Here is a 13,277-nt window from a genome sequence, read left to right as displayed (position 1 = left end):
ATCTTGATCTCAATTGCCCGATCTATCACCTGCTGCCTCTCACGATCTACATTAGTGAAAAGATGGAGTCAGGAGCCAAAGCTGGGTATCGAACCAGGCTGATGTGGGTCGTGGGGCATCTTAACCCCCAGGCTAAACGCCTGCCCTGCAGTTCCAATTTCTAATGAGAACTCCCCTTAGGGTCTCTGCTGGCTCTCTCCTAATTCCTTGAGATGTCTGAGAGATGTAGTAACCTAACATAATTGCAAGGTCTACTTCTATATCTACCTTGTAAGCAAGGCTCACAAATAGGACCATGACTACTAGAAGGTGCCATTTCTTCCTGGGGTACATATCAGTAGTTTGGAGGTGATGTGTGGCACCTCTGTGGTTCATGGTAGGCAAAGATGTCTGTGCTCTACCTTTTTTATTTTAATTTTTTAAAGATTTATTTTATTAGCCGGCGCCGCGGCTCACTAGGCTAATCCTCCGCCTTGCGGCACCGGCACACCAGGTTCTAGTCCCGGTCGGGGCACCGATCCTGTCCCGGTTGCCCCTCTTCCAGGCCAGCTCTCTGCTGTGGCCAGGGAGTGAAGTGGAGGATGGCCCAAGTGCTTGGGCCCTGCACCCCATGGGAGACCAGGATAAGCACCTGGCTCCTGCCATCGGATCAGCGTGGTGCGCCGGCAGCAGCGCACCTACTGCGGCGGCCATTGGAGGGTGAACCAACGGCAAAAAGGAAGACCTTTCTCTCTGTCTCTCTCTCACTGTCCACTCTGCCTATCAAAAAAAAAAAAGATTTATTTTATTTATTTGAAAGTCAGAGTTACACACAGAGAGAGAAGGAGAAGCAGAGAAAGAGAGAGGCCTTCCACCTGCTGGTTCACTCCCCAGTTGGCCTCAATAGCCAGAGCTCCGCCTATCTGAAGCGAGGAGCTTCCTCCAGGTCTCTCACGTGGGTACAGGGCCCTAGGACTTGGGCCATCTTCTACTGTTTTCCCAAGCCATAGCAGAGAACTGGATTGGAAGTAGAGCAACCGGGACTCAAACTGGTACCCAAATGGGATGCTAGCACTGCAGGTGGCGGCTTTACCTGCTGTGCCACAGTGCCAGCCTTGTGCCTCAACTTTGTAAGTGAGAGAGCCCAGGTGTCCCACTTGAGTGACATGAACCGCAGTGTGATGGCACAGACATGCAAAAGCACAGTCAGCCACGGTCTGACTTGGCCCAGAGCACTCACAAGCAGTTAGTCACTTCAGTACATGAGAGGTATTTTGGGGTGTGTGCCAAGAATCACTGGGAGGAAGAGCAGTGAGTGCAAGTTAATCCTCCCAGTCAGGACATGGTGGTGTGTGCTGGCCACAGGCAGCAGCTTCCTTCCACGAAGAGCCTCTCCCCCCCCCCCCCCGCCCCGGCCCTGTTCTTCCAGGAAAAGCTAATTTGTTTATGTACGTTCAGACCTTGCTCCGCAGAGACATTTTCCAGGAGGTAACATCCCCTAGAGGTAGAATTGAGAGAGAGCTCAGCTCTGGTTGGATGGGGCTCAGTTGGCAGAGTTTCCCTGTGCCCATGCTTGTCAGTAGATCTGCACCACGTGGACTGCCAGGGGCAGTGATGCCTGCCCAGGCAAGGCCTGGGGCCCAGGGACACTTCTTTCTCTTTGCTGCAGAGTCATTGGGATCTCTGTGCTTTCTAAGCGCTGCACCTCTTGACTTGGTCCCTGACTTCTGTTTTTCCAAATCATTTGGAGTGCTGCTTGGTTTTCAGCTCTGGGAAAATCCATTATTTAGAAAGAAAGTGATTAGGTGAAATGTGAAATCTTTAATGCAGAACAGGAGAGCTATTCGGCAGCTCTCTAAAGCCAGCTTATTGATTTGCACATTCCAGAACATTCCCTGGGACTCAGCGGGCATGGGTGTGTGTGTGTGTGTGTGTGCAAAGGTGACCTGATGCTCCTGGGGTGGAGGGACTGGCTGTGGATGGCACAATGAGAGGTGTCCAGTGCTGAAGGAGCCAAAATTAACATCCAGGGGCTCTTACAACAAGCAAGCCGGGTGTGGGCGTACAAGGTGGGGAGCCGGAGGAGGCATGTCCTAGGCAGAGAGGCCTAGTAGAGATAGAATGCGCTTAAGACCCATCCTGAGTTCCCATTGGCTAAAGAAGTTCGCACAGCAAGGGCTGTGTCAACCTGAGAGTGGCTGTCTTCGGCAAGAGATCCCCACCTGAAGCTCATTCCTGAACAACAGATTGTGCGTGTGCGCGTTTGTCCATAAGCCCATCCTGGGCGTGCTGGGCGGAGCCTAGGCCGAAAGAGGGAGGCTGTTGGGATTCAGGAGGAAGGTTGGTGAGTTTGTCACTACACTGAACCCTGGGGTGGGGACATTGATTGATTGATTGATTTGAAAGGCAGAGTGACAGAGAGAGAAAGAGACAGATCGATCGTCATTCTCTGGTTCTTTCCCCAAATGGCTGCAACAGCTGGGGCTCGGCCAAGCCAAAACCAGAAGCCGTGAACTCCATCCAGGTCTACCATGTAGCTGGTATGGGCCCAAGTATTGAGTCATTTTTCCTCTGCTTCCCTAGGCCCATTGGCAGGGAGCTGGTTTGGAAGTGGAGCAGCAGGGATTTGAACTGGCACTTCCGTATGGGATACCAGCATCTCAAGGGGTAGCTTGACCTGCTGTGCCACAACACTGACCCCTATTTGTAAAATGATTTGTGTGATTTATATGAGAGACAAGGAGAGGGGAGGTGGGGAAGGGAGGGAGAGAGGAAGTTCCCATCTGCTAGAACACTCCTTAAATGGCCCACGGTGGCTAGGACTGTGCTGGGCCAGGAGCCAGGAAAACAGGTCTTCCATGTGGGTGGCAAGGGCCCAGATCCTTGAGCCATCACCACTACCTCTCAGGGTGTCCCTGAGCAGGAAGCTGGACTCCAGAGCAGAGCTGAGACTCAGACCCAGGCACCCGACATGGGACATGGGATGCAGGCGTCCCCAGCAAGGTCTTCACCGCTGCACCGAATGCCAGCTCCGGTTCTCACAGGCCGCGTAACTGGTCCCAGTGCAGCTGGTGAGGGCTGGCAGGGGGAAGGCCCCTCCTCATGGGACTGCCGTCAGCCGAGACATCCCTGGGACCAGCGGCCAGCATGCTGAGGAGTAGCGGCTCTCCACCTCTGTGCCTCCGCTTTGCTGATGGAGGCCTTGACCCCTTGCCTCAGGCCAGTGCATGTCGCAGGATGGGAGGTCTCTGGTCCCGGGAGTCTCTCCAGAGTTCATGTGTGCTGTGCGTGTTCAGTATATTCAGTACTTAGGTGGGGCGTGCGGCTGGGCTTCTGAATGACAGCATTGGCAGGGCCCTTGGTTGTCCCTCAGTGCAGTGATCCTCACTCGGGGTTCTGGGAGGTGCCTCGGGGAGAGTCTAAAGAGCCAGGACCACGAGTCGGCCACCTGCTCATCAGCCAGAGCAGCTGTGGCCTTCCTGGGTTTTCACCCTGCAATTCTGTGTAAGATGGATGCGTTTTCCTAACCAAGACACACTTGAGTCCAGTGAAATGCACCATGGAGGTTTTTCTTTGACCAAAGAGTTCCACGTGATAGACATTCAGCTGGGAAATCTGGGCCTCAGCGGGGGGCCTAAACAGACCCCCCCCCCCAGCTGGTTAGAGGCCACCCAGCCCCGCGCTAAATACCCCTGTGTGATGGGCAGCCCTGCTCGGCTCAGACACGCTTTCCCTTCGGCCTAGGCTTTGACTTCAAGACCTGCAACGTGCTGGTGGCTTTGGAGCAGCAGTCCCCAGACATCGCCCAGTGCGTCCACCTGGACAGAAATGAAGAGGACGTTGGTGCAGGAGACCAGGTATCTTGGCACTATGGGCGGGACTGCATGGGCCCCGCTGCAGGGCAGCCCGTCTCCACCTGGGCCCCAGCCCAGGCTGGAGCGTGAGTGAGGCATGCTGGTGTGTCACAGCCGGCTCGCCCTGTGGGGCAGTCCCGTCGCCCTAGCATGGCAGGTGGGGTGGGGGACGTGCCTGGAGTGAGCTGGCAGTGACTTTAGGGCATGGCTGTGTGGTGGAGTGCTGTGGTTGCTTGTCCCCCACTCCTGCAGTGCTGGGGGCCAGGGACACATGTCCAGTGCAAAGCGTTCCCTGGAAGAAGCAGCCGAGAGGCACTGAGGCAGCAATGGGCAGCGATTCGGTGCTGGACCGCAGCGCGCCGCTGTGTGGTTGGGTGTTGCTCAGGTGCTGTCTCCTGGCCCCAGGGTCTGATGTTCGGCTATGCCACTGACGAGACAGAGGAGTGCATGCCCCTTACCATCATCCTGGCGCACAGACTCAACGCCCGGATGGCGGATCTGCGGCGCACCGGCGTCCTGCCCTGGCTCAGGCCCGACTCTAAGACCCAGGTGAGCCGCCTCCGCAGCACCTGCCCAGCTTGCGCCACAACCCTCCTGACTCTTGTTTCTCATTTTTTTTTTCCACCTGGAAAATGTTCTGCCCAGGCACTCACAGAATCATCTGTTTGTTTGTTTGTTTGTTTGTTTTTTAAAGATTAATTAATTTATTTGAAAGGCAAAGTTACAGAGAGGCAGAGGCAGAGGGAGAGGTCTTCTATCCACTGGTTCACTCCCTAAATGGCCACAGTGGCTGGAGCTGGACTGATCTGAAGCCAGGAGCCAGGAGCTTCTTCCAGGTCTCCCATGCAGGTGCAGGGACCCAAGGACCTGGGCCATCCTCCACTGCTTTCCCAGGCCACAGCAGAGAGCTGGATGGGAAGTGGAGCAGCCAGGCTTTACCTGCTACGCCACAGTGCCGGCCCCCAGAATCGTCCATTTTGAAAGGAGCTGTTTATTTGAGAAATCTTCAGCTCTAGCCGCCCCCCCCCACATACTCCCCATATTATATCATAAAAAATTAACAGCAAACACACAAGCAGAAAAGTTGAAAGAGCGGTTCTGCTCTCTTGTCACATTACCATTCCCCAACTCTGCTACTTTCCCAGTTCCTGCCAAACACTTCTGAGCCGGTTTCAGACGGCGTGCTCCGTGCCCGTCCTCACACACAGGCTGTGTGTGTGTCCTGCCGTGGCCCTTTCTCTTATTTTTGTTTCTCATAGAAAGGCCTTAACGTGGTCGTGTCCAGCTCCATCCCCACGGGCCCTGACCTCTTGGCTCCCCGCAGTGTTGAAATCTGTCCTGGAGCCTGTATCCGAAAGCCAGTGGTGACGCAAGCATTCACACACATGGAGGCCTCCTGTGGCCTTCACTCCCCAAACGTCCTCTCCCTGGCTAACGCCCATGATCCTGATGGCTCTTCTCCTCACAGCCTCCTGCCCCACGCCCCCTCCCAGAGCTCCAGTTCTTGGTCCTTGGTCCTGCACACGACCCTTCCTTCTGTCCATGCTTGCGGATCCCATGTCCACGGTCACACACGCAGCTCCCCAATCTCCCGCCTGTGGGGCTCTAAGCGATGAGCCCCATTGCTCCCTCACCTCTGCGCTGGGCTAAGGGAGTAGGTGGAGTGCCAGCCCCCCCTGGTCCCAACCTGCGCCGTCTCTGTCCCCAGCCTGCCTGTGCCCCACATCTTCCGGTCAGATGTCTTTCTTATTCCAGCCCAGCCCAGCGCTGCCACCCTGCCACCCTGCCGGGCTGGCTCACCCCCGCCCCCGAGCACCCCAGTTCATTTCCTTCAGGCTGACTTCATACTTGATTTCAGGGCGGGGCGGGAGGGTGGGGAGGGAGACATTTGCCCGCCTGGTCCTCTGGCGTTCGAAGCCTTTTGTGGCCTTCCAGCTGCACCTTGCTCTGCCGGCACCCCTGCCCCTGAGCTCTGCAGACCAACACCAGCCCACTCTCAGTGCCGCAGGTTTGTGTTCGTGCGCTTCATCAGACGAGGGGTCCTTCCCTGGTCCTCGCCTCTCCATGAGTGCTCAGCAGAGCTCCCACCTCCTCACAGGTGCCTTCCTTGGCCACCACCTGCAGCCTCTTCTCTGGCTCCCGCACTCGGAATTCGGCATCTTTTTTTTTTTTTTTTTTTTAGATCTCAGCATGGTGCGTGGGACTCTGAGGCACGCCCTTCTCACACCAAGTGCACAGAGCCCAGCTTGTGTGCCGGTTGTGCGTGGAGCGAGGGGAGTGTGCTCATGGCCTAACGGGAGCCTCCCTTGAGGCTTCCTGCCGTTGTCCACGTGACCCGCTGGATGGGCAGTGGAGTCATCAGCGTTCCGTGCGTGTCCGTGGAGGCTGTGGGGCAGGGGAGCTAAGTACAGAGATTGTGGTGGCGCCAAAAGAAGGGGCACGCACGAGTCGGCCTGCCCTGCCCTACCGTGTCCTGGGGCAGTGCGGAGATGCAGAGACAGGGTGGAGATTCCAGAAAAGGTGCTCCTGGGACAGGGCAGCTGCTGGAACTCTGCTTTTCCTTGTGCGGCGGCGGGGAGTGGAGGATCCCCCTGTGGCCTAAGCTGCATTTTGCTTAGATGGGGAATGGGAGGTTTCCGACTGGGAGGCAGTAAAGGGAGGAGGAGAAGGTGAGCGCCCTCAAGGCTTCCCTTCCTGCAGAATTCTCTGAGAAGTGCTAAGGCAGCTGCCATGCCGTGCCCTGCCTCCCGGCCACAGGCTGTGGGGCAGCCTGGCTCACTCCCCGCGCCACGTCTGTGCAAGGGGCGGTGTGCCAGGAATGACCGCTAGGGCCTTCTCGTCCAGCCCTGTTTGTGAAGGATTCTCGTCCTCTCGCCAGGGTGCGGACTGTGAACAGGATGGGTCTTTCCACCTGAACAAATTCTCGCTGCTGATACCAAGAACTGGGTGGCTATTTTTGTACCTGGTCGGAGCCATGTTTTCCATGGTGTGTTTTTCCCCACATCTTGCTGACGTGACGAGATAAGAGCCCTTTGCTCTGCCACCCACTTCCATAGCCCCACAAGGACGCTGCGTTGGACTGGCTGCCGTGGAGTGGGGAGTCTCCAGGGGAGCCTTCTCTTGAGCCCCCACGTGGCACGACGGGTCCCAGGGCCTGCCCAGGGTGTCCCCTTTGGGAACTCCCCTCTTGGCCCACCACCCCTACCCTGCCCCCATTTCACAGCCTCTCATGGGATCCCATGGGTACACAGCCCAGCACTTGAGGATAGCTCCTAACAGCAATGTCCGTGTTCCTCTGCCCATCTTGCCAGGGTGAGGCATTTCCTGGCTGGGGCTCGCTCTCTGCCTGCTTCTGAACCATACCTCCTTGCTCTTTGGACCAAGAAAGACAGAGGAGCGCTCTGATACAGACCCAGTGCCTGTTGGCTCTCTGAGGGCTCTGGTGGGCAGAGACTTTGCTGCAGGCACAGCCCCAGGGAAGCCCTGCTTGCTGTCCCCTGGTCCTGTCCAGGCCCTGGGTAGGAACCAGTCCTGAGCCTGCTGGCCAGCGTGCCTATTGGACCACCTGGTATCGTTGTACCCTTGCATGCCCCTAAGACCCTCTGGGCACTCCCATGGTGGATCCGCACCGCATCCGGCAGCACCAGGCCTGCGGCCCAGCACAGCCCTCTGGCTCTTGTGGGACAGGGTCCCTGGCCATCAGGCCATACAGCTCCCAGTCAGATCCAGCTCTTCTGGCTGTGTGATCTCCACCAAGCCATTAACTTCCTGGAACCTCAGCTTCTCTTCTCTGGCATGCTCAACCAGCGCACTCTCTTCCCAGCCTCATCTGCCATCCTCACCAGCTCTTTCCTGTTTGTTCCACAGACCCAAAGTGCCTGGGCTGCTTCCCTTGGTTACCAAAGCAGATCAGTCCGTGCGTCGGACTCCTGCACTCGCCAGTGTGTCAGTAACGGACAGCGTCTTGTCTGCGCTGCAGTGGGAGTGGCAGCTCTTGGGTCAGGCCGAGCAGGGATTGGTTCTCTGTGCTGTGTGGCTTTGCCTCCCAGCACTTTGGTTTTCACATTTGTAAAGTGGTGTCTTATATACTAATGGGTAACGAGTAGACTGGGTGTAGAACTGGCCCCCGGAGGTGGGAGTGAGTGTAGACGCAGACGTGTGGCCTGACCTGGCAGGGCAGTGCAGCAGGTTCCCTCCCTCAGGTACTCTCTGCTCTAATTCAACCACGCTGGCTGGGTCCCTCTTACCCTGTCCAAGGTCCCATGTACCATGGGGTGCTCCACTGAGGGTGCTAAGACCACCTCCTGGGCTCCTCCCCTTCTCTCTCAGAGGATTCTGATGCCAACAAATATCCGTTAGGCTAAAGCCTTCTGTTTGGCAAGATAACCTTGCTTTTGTCAGTTGCATGTGGCTCGTGGATTCCTGGGTCATTGGCAAGAGCAGGGGTACCTTGGGGCGAGGAGGGATAGGAGAGGGCTTTGTCCAGGGGCACATCGGTCTGCACCCAGATACCTCTGAGGAAGAAGGGAGGAGCCTCGTGGGTTCCCAATCAAAAAGAAACCCAAGTTGTGGCCACACATGCGAATAGTTATGCCTAATGCCCAAGTCATCCCACAGCATGGAGAAGCTTTCCAAGTCTAATAATGTGTGAGCTTAATTTTCTGAAGATCCCTTGATGAGTGAGGCCCCACTTGGCTCCTGGGAGCCCTGTCTGCCTCCTGGGGATCTGGGGTCCAATAGGCACGCTGGCCAGCAGGCTCGGGACTGGTTCCTACCCAGGGCCTGGCAGGGAAGTGCCTTCACCTCGGGCCTCAGCATCACCGTGTCTCCTTGCCCTTCTGATGGACAGGTGACAGTTCAGTACGTGCAGGACAACGGTGCGGTCATCCCTGTGCGCATCCACACCATCGTCATCTCCGTGCAGCACGATGAAGACGTAACCCTGGAGGACATGCGTAGGGCCCTGAAGGAGCAGGTGATCAAGGCCGTGGTGCCCGCCAAGTACCTGGATGAAGACACTATTTACCACCTGCAGCCCAGCGGGCGGTTCGTCATTGGAGGTCCCCAGGTGCGCCCTGGTCTCTGAAGAAGACCCCAGTTTGTTTCGGTGGCTGGGCTTGCTTGTGTCTCAAAGCACACAGACCACAAGAGGGAGCTTTGGGTGGCTCAGCTGGGACTGGCCAGTGACCAAATGTGAAGTCTGCACTTTGGATCCCATACCTCTAGTGCACTCTCTGGGAGGCTTGCTTGGTGTTTGTCAGTACGCGAGGAACTGGGGACGTGCTCCCGGGATTCCCCCACTTAGCTTTGCCTGGCCTTCCACTCTGGCCATCTCCCATGGCCACGTTGCCGTGCCCTGGTCAGGTGCTCACTCCCACTGCGGCATTTGCTTGTGGCTGACCGTTCCAAGTCTTGCTTGCCAGGTCTTTGCCACAGGCTGCTTTGGGCTCCTGTGGGCACCGAGTGGGGAGGGATTTTTAATATGGAGACCCCTGCTGCCTACTTTGTCTTGTCCGGCAGGAGTGGGGAGGTAGAGATTGGCAGAGCTGCCAGGGGACCTCAGCTGTGGAAGCCTTGCCACAGCTTGAGCCTCATAATGGGCGTTGTGAGCAAGTGTTATGTAGAAACACGGGTGAACGAAAGGCAAAGCTCACTATTGGCTCTCGCAGAGCTTCTCAAAGTCTAGCCATACCAGTGTGAACTGTGCGTCTCTAGAAGCGGGGATCGGGTAAGCAGACTTCCCCCAAATCCTCCACCCTTTTGAGATGTCTCTTACAGCTTGATGTCGCCCAGAGCACACTTGGAGAGTGAGCATCATGGTGTTTCCTAGGTGGAACTAGCCAGAGCCACAGCCCCAAATTATAATTATTCACTAGAATTTCCATCTGCAGTTGGATTTCTCCAGTATTGCAGACTCGAAACCAGATATTAGAAAATGATTGGCTCCCCAGAGAGCTTCTGGCCCATCTTCTGCATTTCCCAGTGAGGCTGCCTGCTTCCTGCAGCTGGCTAGGGGCTGAGCAGGGATCAGAACCCAGGGCTTCTGGCTGACTCCCAGCAGAGGGCACTCTGTGAAATGCCTGCAGGCAGCCTGGGGCAGCCTTTCTTAGTTGTAGTCCAGCAGCCCTCATGGCGCTTCCCCAGCGATCTGGGGGCTCTGGGTCTCATCTCCTCTCGTTTCTTCCCCTCTGCAGGGGGATGCAGGCGTCACTGGCCGTAAGATCATTGTGGACACCTATGGCGGCTGGGGAGCTCACGGTGGAGGGGCCTTCTCGGGGAAGGACTACACCAAGGTGGACCGCTCAGCGGCTTATGCTGCCCGCTGGGTAGCCAAGTCCCTGGTGAAAGCAGGGCTCTGCCGCAGAGTTCTCGTCCAGGTAGGTGACCCCCTCCCCATCCCCCTGCCCTCTTGGCTAGCCAAGGGCCTCAGCCCAGCGCTGCCTTGAGTTAAGGAGAAACTGGCATGATGGGAAAGCCACCTACTTTGCCAAACGTGATTGCTTGTGTTGTGTTGGACACTGTGGCCAGGGAGAGAGGTGCATACTAAAACAACCCAAAAAGCTGCCCTGGGAAGACAGTAGGGCTCCCTAGGCAGACCAGGTGCAGAGAGGATGTTGGCAAGGCGTGCACGGTCCCTGCTGCCCCTTCCTGGGGACGCCAAGGTCTCTGAGGGCGGCCCCTGCACGGCTCCTGACTCTGGTGCTCTCTGGAAGGTTTCCTACGCCATCGGTGTGGCTGAGCCGCTGTCCATTTCCCTCTTCACCTACGGGACCTCTCAGAAGACAGAGCAAGAGCTGCTGGATGTGGTGAACAAGAACTTCGACCTCCGGCCAGGAGTGATCGTCAGGTGAGATGTCGCCATCCTGCCCTTTCCCTGCCAGCTCCCCGCCGCTCAGCTCACCTGAGGAGCCACAGAAAGCACTCGCCAGCCTCTCAGAGTCAGGGGCTGGGGGCAGGGGGCCGCCCTTGGCCGTGCGCAGTGCCAGTCACAACAGAAGGGTCTCATTTCCTGGTTGGAGGAGGCTACACCTGATCCCTGTGGGCCCAGCAGACCCTGGCTCCAGCGGGGCTGTCAGAGTGGCAGGGGGACCTGAGATCAGTAATTACAAGGCCAGGTGGCTGGGAGCTGTCTCTTCCCATGGCCCTGTTCTCTGGAACTCAGTGGCCAGGCCAGAGGACTGGGGAGGAGGGAGCCGCTGTAAGAGCGGGGTTCGTCCTGTTTCCTGGCGTGTCTGTGAGCCTCAGCTTCCTGAGCCATAAGCCTGGACGGTGGTGCGGCCCAGGCAACCCCGCTCCGTTCCCATCCTAAAGTGAGCTTTTCTTCTGCCGAACACGCAGGGATCTGGATTTGAAGAAGCCCATCTACCAGAAGACGGCATGCTACGGCCACTTTGGGAGGAGCGAGTTCCCCTGGGAAGTCCCCAAGAAGCTTGTGTTTTAGAGCTGGGGGCGGCCAGGCCCGGTCTGGGCCCAGACGCATCCAGGGCGCCGTGCTCCCCTCTCCAGGATCCACCCCCCCCCAGATCCCCCCAGTGCCTCCTCCCAGGATGTGCCTTGTTCACCCGCCTTCACCTTCCCCGGGGCCCATTAAATTCCACGCTGTCCTGTTGTGGCCATGAGGGACAGGAGGCAGGTGACTTCCTGGTGTCAGCCCAGGACAGTCGCCATGTCCCCCACCTCTCCCTCAGGCCAGGCCACGGTCCATTCAGCGGTCAAACCACCCCTCTCAGGAGGAGATTCCCCCTCTCACCTCCTGCTCGGGCCAGGACACCGACCAGCTCCTCCTCCCTCCCCTGGCGCATGCCCAGGTTGGTGCGGGGGAGCTGGGCATCCCCTTCACGCCTGTGGCCGGTGCCTCTGAGCCAAAGTTTGGTGCACAGCCCCTCCCAGGCCCGGCGTCTGGCAGAGACAGGACAGGGCCAAAGTCTGCTAAGCATTCACAGCGCGCAGGGCCCCTGACACATTACTGATCGCATTTCTTCACGGCAACAGGCTGAGGCAGCACTTTCACTGTCCCTGTTTGTAAATGAGGGAAACTGAGGCACAGAGCAACTGGGTAACTCTCACAAGGTCCCACGGCCACAGGTATCAGAGGCCAGACATGAACCAGGGCAGGAGCCCGCGTGCCCCCTCTTCTGCCAGAAACAGGCGTGAGCTGTAACACACACAGTGAGATGAGGCTGTGGACTCTGTCCTGAAGGCCTGGGGTTGCTGGGAGTCATGGGATTAACCTGGCGGCTCTCAGGGAACCCTGGGCCATGGTCACGGTCTCCGGCCGTGAGCCGGAGGACCTTTCCGTGGGCCACATTTGTCCTGCAAGGTGGTTCAGGGCGAGCTGGGCATCCTGGCCCGGGAGGCTGGGCTAGGGCTGGGGATGAGCAGCAGTGGCCTACAGTCCCAGCCCTGTGGCCACCCAGAGACATGCAGGGCTGGGATTTTGGAACTTTGGTGGAGGTACTCCAAGTCAAGTTCAGTCACACCTGGGCCTCCTGGAGCAGGGACAGTAACTCTTCATAGCACAGGCAGCCGGCACTTTAGACAAGGGATTGGAATCCCGGGTCCTTCGTCCTTTCTCTTTCTTTGGCTCCTTGTACCACATGGAGGGTGAATCTCTTGGGATAAGTGGGCAGGTCCCTTGGATGCCCCTTCCAGGGTCCTCCGGCCCAGATCCGTAGTGTTAAATAGTGCCCAGGTGCTGGGCTCGCCTCCTGGTGGCAGACGCGCTGGCAGAGGTGGCACGAGGACATTCTGCCCCGCCAGCTGGCTTTTGAGGGGCACATCTGCTCCCGGATCCTGAGTGGTCCTTGGCATCTGAGGCTCTCGGAAGCTGTACGCACCCCTGCCTTCCCACCCCTAGCCAGTGCCACCTACGGCTCCTGTTCCCCAGCCCGGGCCCCTCACGACAGCATCTCTACCTTGTCCCCAGCTCCCAGGACCAAAGGCTCAGACTGGGAGGGCCAGGGGCTCCAGGAGTGCACTGGGGATGGAGCTGCTCTCCGTGGCTCACGGGGCTGATTCTGGCTGGGAGAGGCAGCCCGGAAAGCCTGATTTTGGGAGCAGGCAGCGTCCCTCTGTGCCTTGGCCTTTATGACAACTGCCCTAGGCTTTCTCTGTCCATCAGAGAAAACACTCTTCACGGTGGCAAAGCAAGCCCGAGTTGCCGTGACACCCAGATCTTGGTTGTGACATGAGTGCTTGGATCTGTCCACGGGGCTCTTGGCTGCTAGGAGACTTCAAACTCCTTCCAGCAGAGGGAGTGATGGGTTTGCAGGTGGCCGAGTTCCTGTAACTTGGGCCATATTGGAAGTGAAAATTTGGAATTTTATACTTTCCCTACCCCCTAGAGAGAAACAAGGTCTTTTTTGGTCACCACCGTTTATATGAAACTAAAGCCTTTTTGTTGTTAATTTCTGCTGGAATAGTGAATAAAAACTCAAGGAGCCA

At 57.5% G+C, this 13,277-nt stretch overlaps 1 protein-coding gene across 2 annotated transcripts in view; it reads left to right on the top strand.

Annotated features, from left to right (window-relative positions):
- Nucleotides 1-13,277, top strand: part of MAT1A (methionine adenosyltransferase 1A) — a 21,056-nt gene extending 7,779 nt beyond the window's left edge. For both annotated transcript variants that reach the window (XM_062213905.1, XM_062213904.1), the window contains 6 exons: nt 3,724-3,836; nt 4,239-4,382; nt 8,683-8,901; nt 10,028-10,210; nt 10,547-10,680; nt 11,172-13,277. In XM_062213905.1, coding sequence (XP_062069889.1) covers nt 3,724-3,836; nt 4,239-4,382; nt 8,683-8,901; nt 10,028-10,210; nt 10,547-10,680; nt 11,172-11,274 — 896 coding nt within the window. In that variant the 3' untranslated portion in view covers nt 11,275-13,277. The remainder of the gene's footprint in view (nt 1-3,723; nt 3,837-4,238; nt 4,383-8,682; nt 8,902-10,027; nt 10,211-10,546; nt 10,681-11,171) is intronic.

This window comes from Lepus europaeus, chromosome 17 (genome assembly GCF_033115175.1).
Source record: "Lepus europaeus isolate LE1 chromosome 17, mLepTim1.pri, whole genome shotgun sequence".
Taxonomy (NCBI): domain Eukaryota; kingdom Metazoa; phylum Chordata; class Mammalia; order Lagomorpha; family Leporidae; genus Lepus; species Lepus europaeus.
The sequence above is the reverse complement of the archived record's forward strand: the minus strand, read 5'-3'. Positions and strand labels throughout refer to the sequence as shown.